General features: G+C 39.3%; 2 protein-coding genes across 10 annotated transcripts in view; one reads left to right on the top strand and one right to left on the bottom strand.

Moving 5' to 3' along the window:
* LOC143268441 (uncharacterized) overlaps positions 1-13,133 on the top strand; it is a 146,815-nt gene that overhangs the window by 15,169 nt on the left and 118,513 nt on the right. Inside the window, exon 1 of one of the 6 annotated variants that reach the window (XR_013044353.1) lies at positions 4,795-6,077. The exons of the other annotated variants lie outside the window; for them this stretch is intronic. The gene's annotated coding sequence lies outside the window, so the exon portion shown is untranslated. Of the gene's footprint in view, positions 1-4,794; positions 6,078-13,133 lie in introns of those variants that run through there. 6 annotated transcript variants of the gene reach the window in all.
* Positions 4,072-13,133, bottom strand: part of Slc26a4 (solute carrier family 26 member 4) — a 49,606-nt gene continuing 40,544 nt past the window's right edge. For all 4 annotated transcript variants that reach the window (XM_076550807.1, XM_076550808.1, XM_076550809.1 and 1 more), the window contains 5 exons: positions 12,821-13,051; positions 10,781-10,835; positions 9,615-9,760; positions 6,935-7,018; positions 4,072-4,833 (listed from right to left, as the gene is read on the bottom strand). In XM_076550807.1, the coding sequence (XP_076406922.1) occupies positions 4,810-4,833; positions 6,935-7,018; positions 9,615-9,760; positions 10,781-10,835; positions 12,821-13,051 (540 nt within the window). In that variant the 3' untranslated portion in view covers positions 4,072-4,809. The remainder of the gene's footprint in view (positions 4,834-6,934; positions 7,019-9,614; positions 9,761-10,780; positions 10,836-12,820; positions 13,052-13,133) is intronic.

The raw sequence follows: 13,133 nt of genomic DNA, 5'->3' as shown, positions 1-13,133 counted from the left end.
AAAAGGAAAGGAAAAGTTACACTTTTTTGAGTAAGTACTTAGAAAAGCAGATATGCTTAACAGGGTTATATCTCCATAAGTGATTATACCAGGAAAAGTACATTATCTCAAAAAAAAAAAGTACATTATGTCATTTAAAGGATAGTTATTTCTCCCAGGCTTTAGGTGAATCAATCTTCCAAGAACTGGTCCCTTAATTCAGTGATTAACTGCTCCAATTGGATTACCTTTATGTTTGGGTTAGTGTGGACTGCAGGAGCACTCTCAACCCCCACACACAACTTCAGTCGACCTTCTGTGGTTTATATACACTAGCCTCAGGGCCATTTGCAACTAAGTGTGGCATTACATGCAAATAGCAGAGAGAGGAGCAGGAGTAAGTGAACAAGACCTCAGATGATGATCCACTTCCTCCTATGTGGCAGCAACCAACAAACAACACATCCAATTTGGGGGTTGTTTCCAAGTGGTTACGCTGTTCTGATGAGCATGAGCAAAGGGGAAAGCTGAAGGCAGGGTAGAGGGAAGAAAACAGAAAGCAGAAAAGAATGCTGGGATAATGAGATATCAGGAAAAAAAAACTCAAACTAGAAGACTGATCTCTATTTGTATCCTTTAGAATTCACCGAAATGAGCAAGATTCTCTCATACTACACACCACGGCATCTCCTGAGTTCTTGGCCTCCTTCCTTGGCCCTGTGTCTTCTTCCTGTAAGAGTCACATACCCTTTATTTTCTCCTTCCACTTCTTTGCCATTCTAGAACATACGCCCCAGCACAGCAGGTTCTTTATTTTGTTCCTGTACAAATTTCAAGCACCAAGAAGAATGAGTGGTGACACACATTAGATTTTTTAGTAAGTATTTCTAGATGGCTGAGTTAAGTGACAATTAGTGACATTGACTAAGGCTAACATGGATAGAGAATGGCAGTCTTCCAAGACAGCCAGTGTTTCCTGAACTTTCAGGACTACAGTTAAGCTCTACTACAACTCAACTTCTTGCTTACCTGGTTCTGCTTATTGGTTCTCCATCATTTCTCTGCATCAGGGCCATTTGTGGTTCTGTCATTTTTTTTTTTTAACTATCTCTTTTGTTCCTCTGACTTTCTCCCCTAACTGTATTTATTTCTGTTTCTTCCATTCTTTCTAGACACATCATTCATATGGCTTGCTTGTGGGTAGAGTTTATATAATTAAACTACAAGGGCCTGGAATTTCATTGTTTCAGTGTTATTTGCATGGTAAGTCCTGTTCTTCCCGAAGCCAGACACTTTATGTAGCTCGCTTGACACAGATGCAGAATAACTTTAATTTTATTAACTGTCATCTTGGAGACCTAAGTCTCCAATACAGTATCTCAATATTTCTGAAACATGGACAAATACCTCACAGGAATGCCCATAGCACAGCACTATTCATAAAAACCAAAACTACAAACAGTACAAATAATGAAAACCAGTTGAATGGCTAAATACTTGAACAGTAGAACATTACATAACAGGAGAACCAGTAAATGGCTGCTGCTGCAGAGACAGGTGAATCCTCATAATTCTAACAATGAAGTAAGACAAATACACAAAGAAAAAAAGAAATAATAGTTATATTTATTGCAGTTCAAATAAAACAGGTTGTAGCAGGTATGGTGATACATATCCATAATCCCAGCACCCAAGAGAGTGAGATGGGAGAATTACAAGTTCAAGGACAGCCATAGCTACATAACCCAGGTCTCAAAACAACTACAAAACAGGTTTTAGAAATTAAAACAGCTGTCATTCTAGTGTCAATGGCTAGGAGTGAAAGTTTTCCGGGAGCGGGGTATGCTTGTGTGTTAATATAGGTATGACTAACAGGAATGCACTTGTTTTGTGAAAATTCTTTATACAGTGTGTCTGTGTGTATGTATATGTGCGTGTACACACACATATGGTACTGGGTTGAAAATTTTGCTTAGAATGATGAACACTAATATATATTTGGGTGAGAAGAGAGACTCGAACTTGTGGGACATTGTTTACCACACTGATGTTTACCACACCGACTACCACATGAAATCATATGCTTACACATAGAATAGAAGTGGGATAAAGAGAACATCAAAATAATGATGAGCAGTGGCAAACCTGGAATGTCGGATTTAAAATATGTTTAATAGCTCTTCTGAGAGAGGACACAAATAAGTAGTAAAAAAGGTAACATGGGGTCAGATTTGGTAACACACACCTGTTGAGCTCAGCACTGAGGAAGCTGAGGTTGGAGTGTTACAAGCTTGAGACTAGCCAGGATAAAGCAAGACCCTGTCTTGGGGATGAAAACACCAAATCCAAAACAAAAGATAACTTTACATTTATTAAATAATACATTTCCAGATTTAAATATATTGGTTTTGTTTTTCATTTGCTATTGAATTTCATATACACTAGTGGAATCATCTTATAGGTTAGGAATATAACAAAGGAAAATTTTAATTTCAAATTAAACACACTATACAGTATTCTTGTTATTCATAAAATGCATGAAAGAAAACAGTATTCCCAGAGTGTGCTGTGACATAATCTTTTATAGTCACCATGGACCCAAGATTTTATAAGACTAGCTTTATTATAACATGGAACTTTGGTATTTCCTTTAAAGAAAAAAAAAGCAGTATTTTACTCTTTTAAACAGAAGTATTCATCCATTTTCTGCAAGACTATTATTACATAGTCTTTAGAGATACTATTGTTCCATTATAGGCAAGTGCCACAATGAGGATGAGATAGCAGTATGATTCTGGTATGCCCTGGTCAGCTACAACTAGAATGCATGGTCAGCTGCCTTCATGGGGCAGCTATCATCTTCCTTCAGAAGTCAACACATGGCTTCTAACTGTATTTAAGAAGAAACCAGGACTAGAATAGAACATTATGCCTTTAGAATACCAAGGACATTTAGGAATTGCACACATCTGAGCCAGAGAACCCTATGGTTCTCAAGCAGAGCATCTCAGCTGAGGCTACATACTTGTTTTTCTCTAGAAATAAAATGCAATTTTACTCCAGTATGAACTATGTAGTTAGTGCAGGAAACGAAAGACTGTATATTACATGGATACCTAGAAATTGTTGGTACTCAGAAAATATCAAGTAAAAAAATTTAAAAAGTAGGAAATATTCTGGCTTGAAATGTGTATTTTTTAATGCACATTTCTGATGTGTATATTCAAAACTATTTTTATTTTTGTATTGACTCCATTTAGAATGCTTTGTATTTAAAAGCTCACTTTAAACATAACTACTATAGATAATTTATTTTTTAGTTTTTTGGTTTTTTTTTTTTTTTTTTTTTTGCGGGGGTGTGGGGGTAGGGGGTTTTGTTTGTTTGTTTCGAGACAGGGTTTCTCTGTGTAGCTTTGGAGCCTGTCCTGGAATTTGCTCTGTAGACCAGGCTGGCCTCAAACTTACAGAGATCTGCCTGCCAAGTGCTAGGACTAATGATGTGTGCCACCACCACTCTGCCTTAGATTATTTTTAAAGTGGTTAGAATTCCATTTATGACTGTTTCCTCTGAGTACTATTGAATAGTTAGAGAAAAGATTGTTCTCATCACCGTGGTCTTCTATAAAAAAAGGGTTTGGTCAAAATTGTCTTCATGTTAGATTTTTTAAGACGTGGTCTCACTGTGCAGTGCAGTAGACCATGAGCTCTTGCTCCTCTTGCCCCAGCCTCTCAAGGTCTAGGATTGTAGATCTGAACCACTATGCCTGGCTCTCATGCCAGACCTTAAGTAGAAGAGAGCTTATCTGCCCTTATACAAGGAGCACTTATACACAAAAAGATAACCCAAAGCTGCGTTTTAAAAATAAAGATTATAGGTTATAGAGAGATGGCTCAGTGGTTAAGAGCACTTGTTGCTCTTGCAGAGAACCTGGGTTCAGTTCCCAGTACCTATACAGCAGCTCACAACCATCTATAACTCCACACCCAGGCTATCTGATACTCTTTTCTAACCTCTTGGGCACCAGGCACATACATGGTACACAGACACATACATGAACAAGACACTCATACACAAAATAAATCTAAACAAAATTATGTTTCAGAGATTGATTTTATTTTTTTAAGCTCAGTAATGAGTGCATTAGTAATTCTGTTTTACCTTTCTCACTGCGATCAACACAACACATAGATTTCAGGGTCAATCAGGGAATCATCTTTCTTTTTGATTAGTCCTTCCTGACTCACTAGCCCATAAAGTCTGTGTTGCGTCAACACTTACTGCAACTTAACAAGGATAGAGCCTACCCTGTGGGCACAGACAGCAAACCTGTTTTGGTGTTAGTAGCATTGAGCACAGTCACCGGACATTGCTGATTTTCAGGGATAATTCTCATGGTTTTGGATATTTTAGAGCTAAGCTGCTTATTTTCTACATTAAGACATAGAAATGGCAAGTGTTTCTTGTGTAATACCTAAGAAGTTTAAAAATGTAAATTTTCTTTCTTTTTTTTTTTTTTTGTTTTTTTTTGTTGTTTTGTTTTTCGAGACAGGTTTTCTTTGTGTAACAGTCCTGGCTGTCCTGGAACTCACTTTGTAGACCAGGCTGGCCTTGAACTCACTGAGATCCACCTGCTTCTGCCTCCCAAGTGCTGGGATTAAAGGCGTGTGCCACCACGGCCCAGCTAAAAATGTAAATATTTCTAACATAGCAGTAAAAGGATGGCTGTTTAAGTACGAAGAAATAATCAGTGCAGAGAACACTTGCAGAGAATGACCTGATGGCCAAGTCTGTCTAGGAGTCCTTGCTGACAGTGACCCCTGAACCCACTCTCAGGAAGCAAGTCTACGCATGGCCTGTGAAAGAAAAGGGGAAACAAAATATTGACCAACTTAGTTCTCTTTAGGGCTACGTTATCTTTTTTTAAAATATGTTTTTCTAGTATTGGTTGCTTGATTGTTCCCAGATATGTATCATAAAAAAAAAAGGAGAGAAGACAATTTCAATTCTCATTATACTTCTAATTGGGTTTATGTAAAGCAGCGATTACTGTTCATTGGACACTAAGTACAAAACCCTACTCTTCATATGCACCCTTCAACTGATTAAATGAAAGAGGGTTGTGCTGGCTGAACAGCCAGTAAGAACCAGATTCAGGAGTAGCTCAACAGGTCTGTCTGGTTTCAAATCCCAACTGCTACAATGCTTCATAACCTTAGAAGCCTTGGCTGAATGATCGCTTTATGTGGAAATTAGTAACAATCTATTCCACAGTGTGGTAGTCACTCAAGTTCCTTTATTTATTTATTTCTTCATTCATTCATTCATTTCTTGGGGATAAGATCTCTAGCCCAGGTTGACATCAAGCCCCAGAGGTAGCTTCAGATACACTTCAACTTCTGATCTTCCTTGCCTTTACCTCCGAAGTGTTGGGATTACAGGAATCCATTTATTTTGTGCTGGGAATCGAACCCAGGACCTCATAGAGTCATAAATTACCAAAGCTGGAAAGACTTCTTGGTTTAATAATGACTTTTATAGGCTTATTAGGGGGCCAAGACACCAGGCTTGTGATTTTCATTCTAACATTACTTTCTTCCACGAAATTCTCTGCCTAATTTTACTACCGGGGCTTGAATGTTACCTAGTGCTTTCCATCAGGACCTGGAAAGTCATCATAGTTTGCTTATCAGACTTGAAGTAAGTATGTGAGATGACAGTCAAAACCAAAACTGTTAATAAACTGGGTCCAAAATGCAGTCTAGCAGAACTGAATATGATCTTGCATTTGAGACAGAAACCAATTGCCTAAGTATGAACGGAGAACCCAGGTCTATCATAGTTTGTGTGAAAATGCACCTGTCTTTATTTGACTCCTGTTAAATAGAGCCCAAGATTTTAGTGTAGCTATAATAAAAACAGACATATGTTCTTTAAATATCTCGATGAGCTCAAAATGGTCATGGTTGCATGGTTTCCATGGCAACCTAACTGCTGGTAGTTCCCTTGTTGGCCAGCAAAACATTGATAGACTGCTTATCTGTGAAGACTGACAGAAGGAATTGGAAAAAGCTGCCCTGGGAGTCTGTTGGAAACAGAGGTGCTATCAAAGAGTGATAGCCTGGCCCAAGGGAAGGCCTGTGTTGCTAGGGAAAGCATAACTGGTAGTTATTACAGAAAGGCCAAGCTCACTTTCATAGGCACAATTAACTGGGATTTCTATCCATGGAAACTTCCCTTGAGAAGTCACTGGTTACCAGTTCTGGAAATTTTCACAGAGAATCTAAATTAAGTGAATCAGGTTGGTGTAGGAGGGATTTCTGCACGGGCTGGAATATCACAGTATTGGTTTCCAAGAAAACTTTCAATTTAAAATTCTTTTAATTCTCAACCTTTTGGCTAAGATCAAGTATAAAGTTATCTTATTTTTATTTATATCCTTTGGTAATTTAATGATAAAAAATTATCTGATCTTCCATGGTTGCTCTCATTTTGCTTCGAAGTAAAACCCTAAAGTTTACTCAGATCCTTCAAATTCAGTCAACTGTCCTAGAAACAATCTGATGGCATGATCACCTGAAACAGCCTCAGCCTGGTGCAAAGGAAGTGTGTAAGCCAGTGAAGACTGACTGTGGCCCTACGTTAGAAATCCCTGTCCCCTTTCCCTACCCCATAGCCTTAGGTCTCTAGGAAGAAGTGTGCTTTGAGTTCAATATAAAATCAGAACTAGCCTATGGCGACCAGTCACTGGTCATCTCTCTGTGCCCAAAATTAAAGTTCCCCAAGTCTTTGTCATCCTTGAGGGAATTTCCTCTTTCCATTTCTCCTCCTATAAAGCTATACCTTTCAGGATGTTTTTGGATTTTCCCTGGATTGCTCTTAAATGATTCACTGCTTGTTCACTCCATTTATTCAATATTAAATCCAATTATTTTCTACATAAAATGATGACCATACCTCATCCTGAACATCAAGTTCTTCCTCGTTCTTCTCTGCTTCCATCAGTTCAAGAGGATCTTTACAGTCTTGAATGAGGGTGATCTTGACAAAGAACATACACAGTATTTATTGGAAATACAATAACATCAAATATAGCACATACCACTGAAATGATCTGAAGCTTTTCTGATACTGTCATCTGTAATCTATGGATTTCAGAATCCTCTTCTAATTTCCTGCTCCTTCATATTTCTCATCTTAGGAGTTTCCCTCTACCATTTTTTAAAAACATTCAAACTGGTCCAGTTTTCCCCTGTGTAAACTCCTTTAACAGCTTTCTTCTCTACCTCTGAAGTATATACCTCTTAACAAGACACCCCCAACAGGCAGTCAATAGTGCTTGTCTTTTGACAGCTAAGCTAAGAACACTTAATACAGCTTTGAGAATATTTTGATTATACCACAGTGGGCTGGTGACTCAGGACAATATAGGGTCCCAACCTGAATTTAGTGGAATTTAATTTTATTGGAGGAAGAGTTGGCTGTTTAGGACATTTCTGCTTCTCAGGGATAATGTATGTATAATTTAATCCTTTCCATGGAGGATATCATGTAGCCAGATTTCTCCAGTCCCTTCCAGCCCTGAGGTCCTGCAGCCGCTTATAAAATAATCACTCAGATGTTTAATATTATTTACAAACCGTATGGCCTATTGGCTCAGGCTTCTCACTAGCTAGCTCTTACAACTGAACTTAACCCATAACTATTAATCTATGTACCACCACGTGTTCCTTGGCTTTACCTGTGTCACATTACGTGTTGCTCCTTGGGCAGCTGGCTTGTGTTTCCTCTGCCTCTGCCTTTCTTCTTCCTGTCTCTCTCTTGGATTTCCTGCCTGGCTATAACCTGACTCACCATAGGTCAGAGCAGCTTATTTATTAACCAATGGGAACAACATATATTCACAGTGTACAGAAAGACATCCCCCAACACAATATAACTTGCATTTTTCTTGTTCGTTGAGGACATTTCTAAAGTAATACCAAGTATATACCAAAGCTAAAATGTCATCCTATAGTACTAGTTTTCTACTTTTTGTCTCACAAATAGCCCAGTGCTCTTTATTTATGTGAAAGTCAGTTAGAAGGCCAAGTCCCTGTACAAATGGTCTTAATATGATGGAATGGTGGATGCAGACTGTGGCTATACTAGGATAAATCTTGTAATAAATCTCTGCATCTAATATCTGAGCAAGTGACTATCTGAAGGAAAGGAAACCACTTGGTGAGGATGGGTCAAGTTTCACAATGGACCCTATGGAGACAGGCAAGTTTCCCAGTCTCACTGGAGCCAGAAATGCTCTGCCCACCTTGCAAGCAATCATTTATACTCTAGCTAACATAGACTGAAAGTGAAAATCTAGGCCAGCCACTCACAGCACCTCACTGACTGAATCAGTCTAGTCTGATATAGTGAGTGCACTGTTCATCATTCAGCTTTATCACATTTGTGGCCTAAGATTTTACATCAGAATAGGTGCTAACAAATCACAGAACTGCTTTCCTGTTGAGAAGGAACTTGGTGCCGTGGTTTTGTTTTACTTTTGATGTGTGATCTCAAAAAGCTATATGAGCCAGCTTTGTTTTTAATCTAGGATTAGAATATTTAAAAAAAAAAAAAAGAATTATTTATTACAGTGTTCTGTTTGCTTGTATCGCTGCAGGCCAGAAGAGGGCACCAGATCTCATTACAGATGGTTATGAGCCACCATGTGGTTGCTGGGAATTGAACTCAGGACTTCTGGAAGAGCAGCCAGTGCTCCTAACCTCTGAGCTACTCTCCAGCCTGGGTTAGAGATTTTTAAGTTGGATAGGAAACAAAGGTGGTGAATTTTAGATTAGCATCTTACATGTAGCTTTTCTTTTTTAAAGAAAAATTTTTTATTTATTTTATGTGTATGAGTGTTTTGTCTACACATACGTCTGTATGCCAAGTGTGTGCCTGGTACCCACAAAGGCCAGAAGAGGGTATCAGATTGCCCTTTGACTGGAGTTACAGAGGGTTGTAAGCCACCATGGGGGTGCTAGAAACTGAATCTGGGTCCTCCGGAGAAGCACCCAGTGCTCTTAACCACTGAGCCATCTCTCCAGCCCCCAGCTTTTCTTTTTAGTAGGTATGGACACTTGTGTATTTGAGATGGACACTTTCAATAGCTTCGGCTGCTCTTTTCACCAGGAACATTGGCAGAACATCCTCTGTACTGACAGCTAAAAAGAATAATGCAATAGTTTCTGAGTTAGTTAGCCTTCAGTCTTCCAAGCTCCTCATTTTTTGCTCTTTGTTTGTTTTCCAAAGATCACTTATGAATTGAATCTTAACTTTGTAAATTAAGGATTCCACATTGGTATAATATATACTACATTTATGCACACGCGTCACAGAAAATCCAAGATTCAGTGCTGTCTTCTAAAAAAGCATTACAGCTGATGCCACATTTGTCAGTGAACGTGCACACTGCAGAACTCTTAAGTCTTGAGCACCAACCTTCCTAAAAACTACTTCAGTCCTCCAGTCTTTCCAGCAGTAAGTGGTTTTATCCCCACTTCACCCAGGAGAAACTGGCTCTTAGAAGTTCAACAGATGGCCTAAAAGCCAGAGGTTAGCCTGGCTTTCAGACTAGAGTTAGGTGAATGCTTACCGTCTCTAGAAGAGAATCCTGGCCCTCCCTGGATTTAACCTGGTTCTTCAGATAGAGTATAGCATCATGAACCGTCAGAAAGAATCTGTCCTTTCTAATGTTGTCATCAAAGAACCCACACTGCTCCATCTTCTCTAGCACATCATCTGCAAATGAAAAAAGATGTTTAGTTGCTAGAAAAAGGATTTTTATAACATCAAATGATATCAGGTTTTTTTTTTTTTAATTTGGTAGCACCTTTTCATTATTTTCTCATTTCTAAATTGTGACCCTGCTCTAACATAGCTGTCTTTCTTTACCAGAAGCACACAGCATGGTCAGCCCACAGTTGCTTGCAGTCTGTCTTGGTGACCCTTTTGCCAAGCCAATGTTCCCATCCCCCAGTTGCTGTGAACCTGGCTGCTGGTTCACATCTGTGCCCTTTTCAGAGAATTTCTCTGGCCACTGGGAGCTGTATAACTTGAAGAGGCCTGGGGAGCTCCCCCCCACATACCTGGCCTGCATCCACTGACTGACAGATGAAGGTATAAAGTAGGACCCTGCATAACCACCCCTGACTACAGCCACTTGTGTAGTCAAACTTCTGACATCAGGCGCTTGACCAGCCTCATCTCCTGCCCTGTCCCTCTTCCCTCATGCCCTCAATCACTTGTGAATAAATCTCCATCTCAGGCTCCCTCAGAGAACTCATCCCAAGCACCAGTACCCTCCTCTACTTATAGACAAGTCACAGAGACTCATACTTGGCATTTCTCCTGTTCCAAAAGATCTTCGTTGTCTCACCTCTGCTCTCCCCAGAAACAATGTCCCCACAGTCACTACCACCACTATCAGGAAACAAGTTTCAATACTTTGCTGGCTCTATGGCACAAATCGGAAGAAATCTCTTTCAAAGCTCAAAAATGCCCTAAGCTACTGTAATAGGTACACAGTTATTTGTGGTGATGAAAAGTTTTGGAAATAGCACACAATTATTTAATGTTGTGATTAACTGCATATTTAAAGGTTACTACGATGATATTTTCTTAGACATTCTGTACTATAATACAAAATAGTTTTCTTTTAATTTTGTTTGATTTTTTTAAAAGGTCTTCAGACATTATATATTCACATTCCAAGGAAGGAGATGTGGGGCAAGTTTGATATATGTGCACATAGGCATTTACCTTGAAGCAAAGCAAAGTACACATTCACATCAATTCTCTGAAATTCTTTGACAATCTAAAAATAGAAAAGAATTCAGTCATATTTAAACATTTGCTCAGGAGAAATGTCAACATTTCTATGGTTAATCAAGACTTTCAGGAGAGTTTATTACTGGAAAACCATAGATATTTTCAGCCTGACATAATGCTGTAGATAAAGATGTATGTGATGGGCCGGGTGGTGGTGGCTCACGCCTTTAATCCCAGCACTAGGGAGGCAGAGCCAGGCGGATCTCTGAGTTCGGGGCCAGGCTGATCTACAGGGTGAGATCCAGGACAGGCACCAAAACTACACAGAGAAACCCTATCTCAAAAAACAAAACAAACAACAACAAAAAAAAGTATGTGATGTATCTTAAGAAACAGCACACCAAGTAAGGTAGCTTGCGCTGGTAATGCTGTCACTCAAAAGGCTGAAGCAAGGGCCTTTTAATTCAAGGGTTACATAGCAAGACCTGTTTTTAAAAAGACAGAGGAAAAACAACATCCAGTGTGTATTAGCCAGCAATTCATAACACAGAGGTACTCAATAAATATTTGTAGAAGGAAAGAAACAATGAAGTAGTTAGGCTCCCAAATAGTTCTTGCTCATTGTAACAAAAAGTATAAGACTTACCAAAAAGTCAAATCTCACTAAACATCCAGGTCTTTGTTTTAAATGTACCAATGCCAATTATCTTGATTTCACTTTTGTACTATAGTTTTTTATGCCATATAACTATTGGGAGAAATTAGGAAGGAGGCACATAGAATTTCTCTAATATCCCTCAAAACTAAGTGTGAATTTACAATGACCATTAAAAGTTTGATTTTTTTTTTAAAAATCCAGACTAATTGTCACTAGAACATAAACAGCTATTCAAGTGTGGAACATATTCTGGCATTAGGACTCTATAAAACCATTAAACCAAGGGGCCAGTATAATCTATACGCCAAGAGATATCACTGCGCAGGAGGAGATAAACAACAAAGAGCCAGCATGTGTTCTCAAATGAGCTAACAGACCTGCTGAGAGAGCAGAGCCTCACAGCATATTCTCATAGTCTTTTGCCAAGTGTAAATACTCACCTATCTAGCAGCCAGACCCTGGCATCAGTTTCTGCTCCTGCAGTGGTAGCCCTCAGCTAAGCTAAAACTAGACAGAAGCCCATTTCCTGTAATTATATCTCTTGTTGGTGCCTTACCCTGCTGGCCTCTCTGTCTGACCCTCTTGGTACCTACCTGAAGCTTCATCTAAATTTAACACTTGGGATAACACCTATTTAAAGTACATTGAAGCACCTACTGCAGTTGTTTGTACGATGACTGAATGTTTACCTTCCTCTTTAGTAGAGACACTGTGCCTACCGCATCACGAGTCTTCTGCTAGGTGGAGCAATTAGCACACATTGAAGCATCGAATGAATGAACTTGAGATTCTGCTGTTGCTCTTGGTTCTGTGAGTGCTTCTGTCCAGCATGTTGCTTAATCTTGCCCTGACTTCCTGGGTATGACCCAAGGCCTGCCCTTGCTTCTTAACAATGCCTGCCTCTTCTAGTTCAGTCCTATTGCTGTTCCATAACAAGTAGAATATAATACTTAACACAAGCTGTACCACTTTTCCTTGTTTTCATGGAAAACATTTACATTCTCTGAAAAATAAACATACTAAGTATTAACATCTTCTAAGAGACGTCTGTGTGCCGGATACTCGTCTGTATTACTTATATGTGCTGCTCACTTGATCTTCATGATACCTGTGTAGTAAATACCATCATTCTGGTTATATTACAAAAGAAGAAGCCAAGACAAAGGCCCATTAAGAAACTTGTTCTTGGTAGTGGAGGCAGGATTCGCTTCACAGAGCCTGACTCCAGAGCTTATACTCTATTGCCAAAAAGGAGGAGGGAGAGGAGGAAGAAGAAGAGAGAAGAAAATTCACTTAGACAAATTACAGAGCCCTTTCACACAGCCGAGTGAACCAATACCCCAAGTCTACAGTACAAACAACCAGAACCTCACCATTCGCAATGACCTCACTCCTACCACATCCAGGAAGGACACAGCTCCACAGTCCAGCACCAGGCTGTGGATTGGCACTTTGGGGACATTCACTTTAACCGGGAGTTCAGAGTTCCAGTCCACTTGAATCTCAATTTCTTTGGTTGGAATATCAATTTCCTCTGGCTCTTCAATATCTTCATCAGGTTCAAAAGCATTATTTGATGAACCAACATCACTTATGATCCCGTTCTAACAAAGAAAACACCACCAACTTTATTGTCAATAATACAAAATACCTTTCATCAGTTCACCCCAAACTGTTCAAAAGTCC

Source organism: Peromyscus maniculatus, chromosome 14, assembly GCF_049852395.1.
Source record: "Peromyscus maniculatus bairdii isolate BWxNUB_F1_BW_parent chromosome 14, HU_Pman_BW_mat_3.1, whole genome shotgun sequence".
Classification (NCBI taxonomy): domain Eukaryota; kingdom Metazoa; phylum Chordata; class Mammalia; order Rodentia; family Cricetidae; genus Peromyscus; species Peromyscus maniculatus.
The sequence above is the reverse complement of the archived record's forward strand: the minus strand, read 5'-3'. Positions and strand labels throughout refer to the sequence as shown.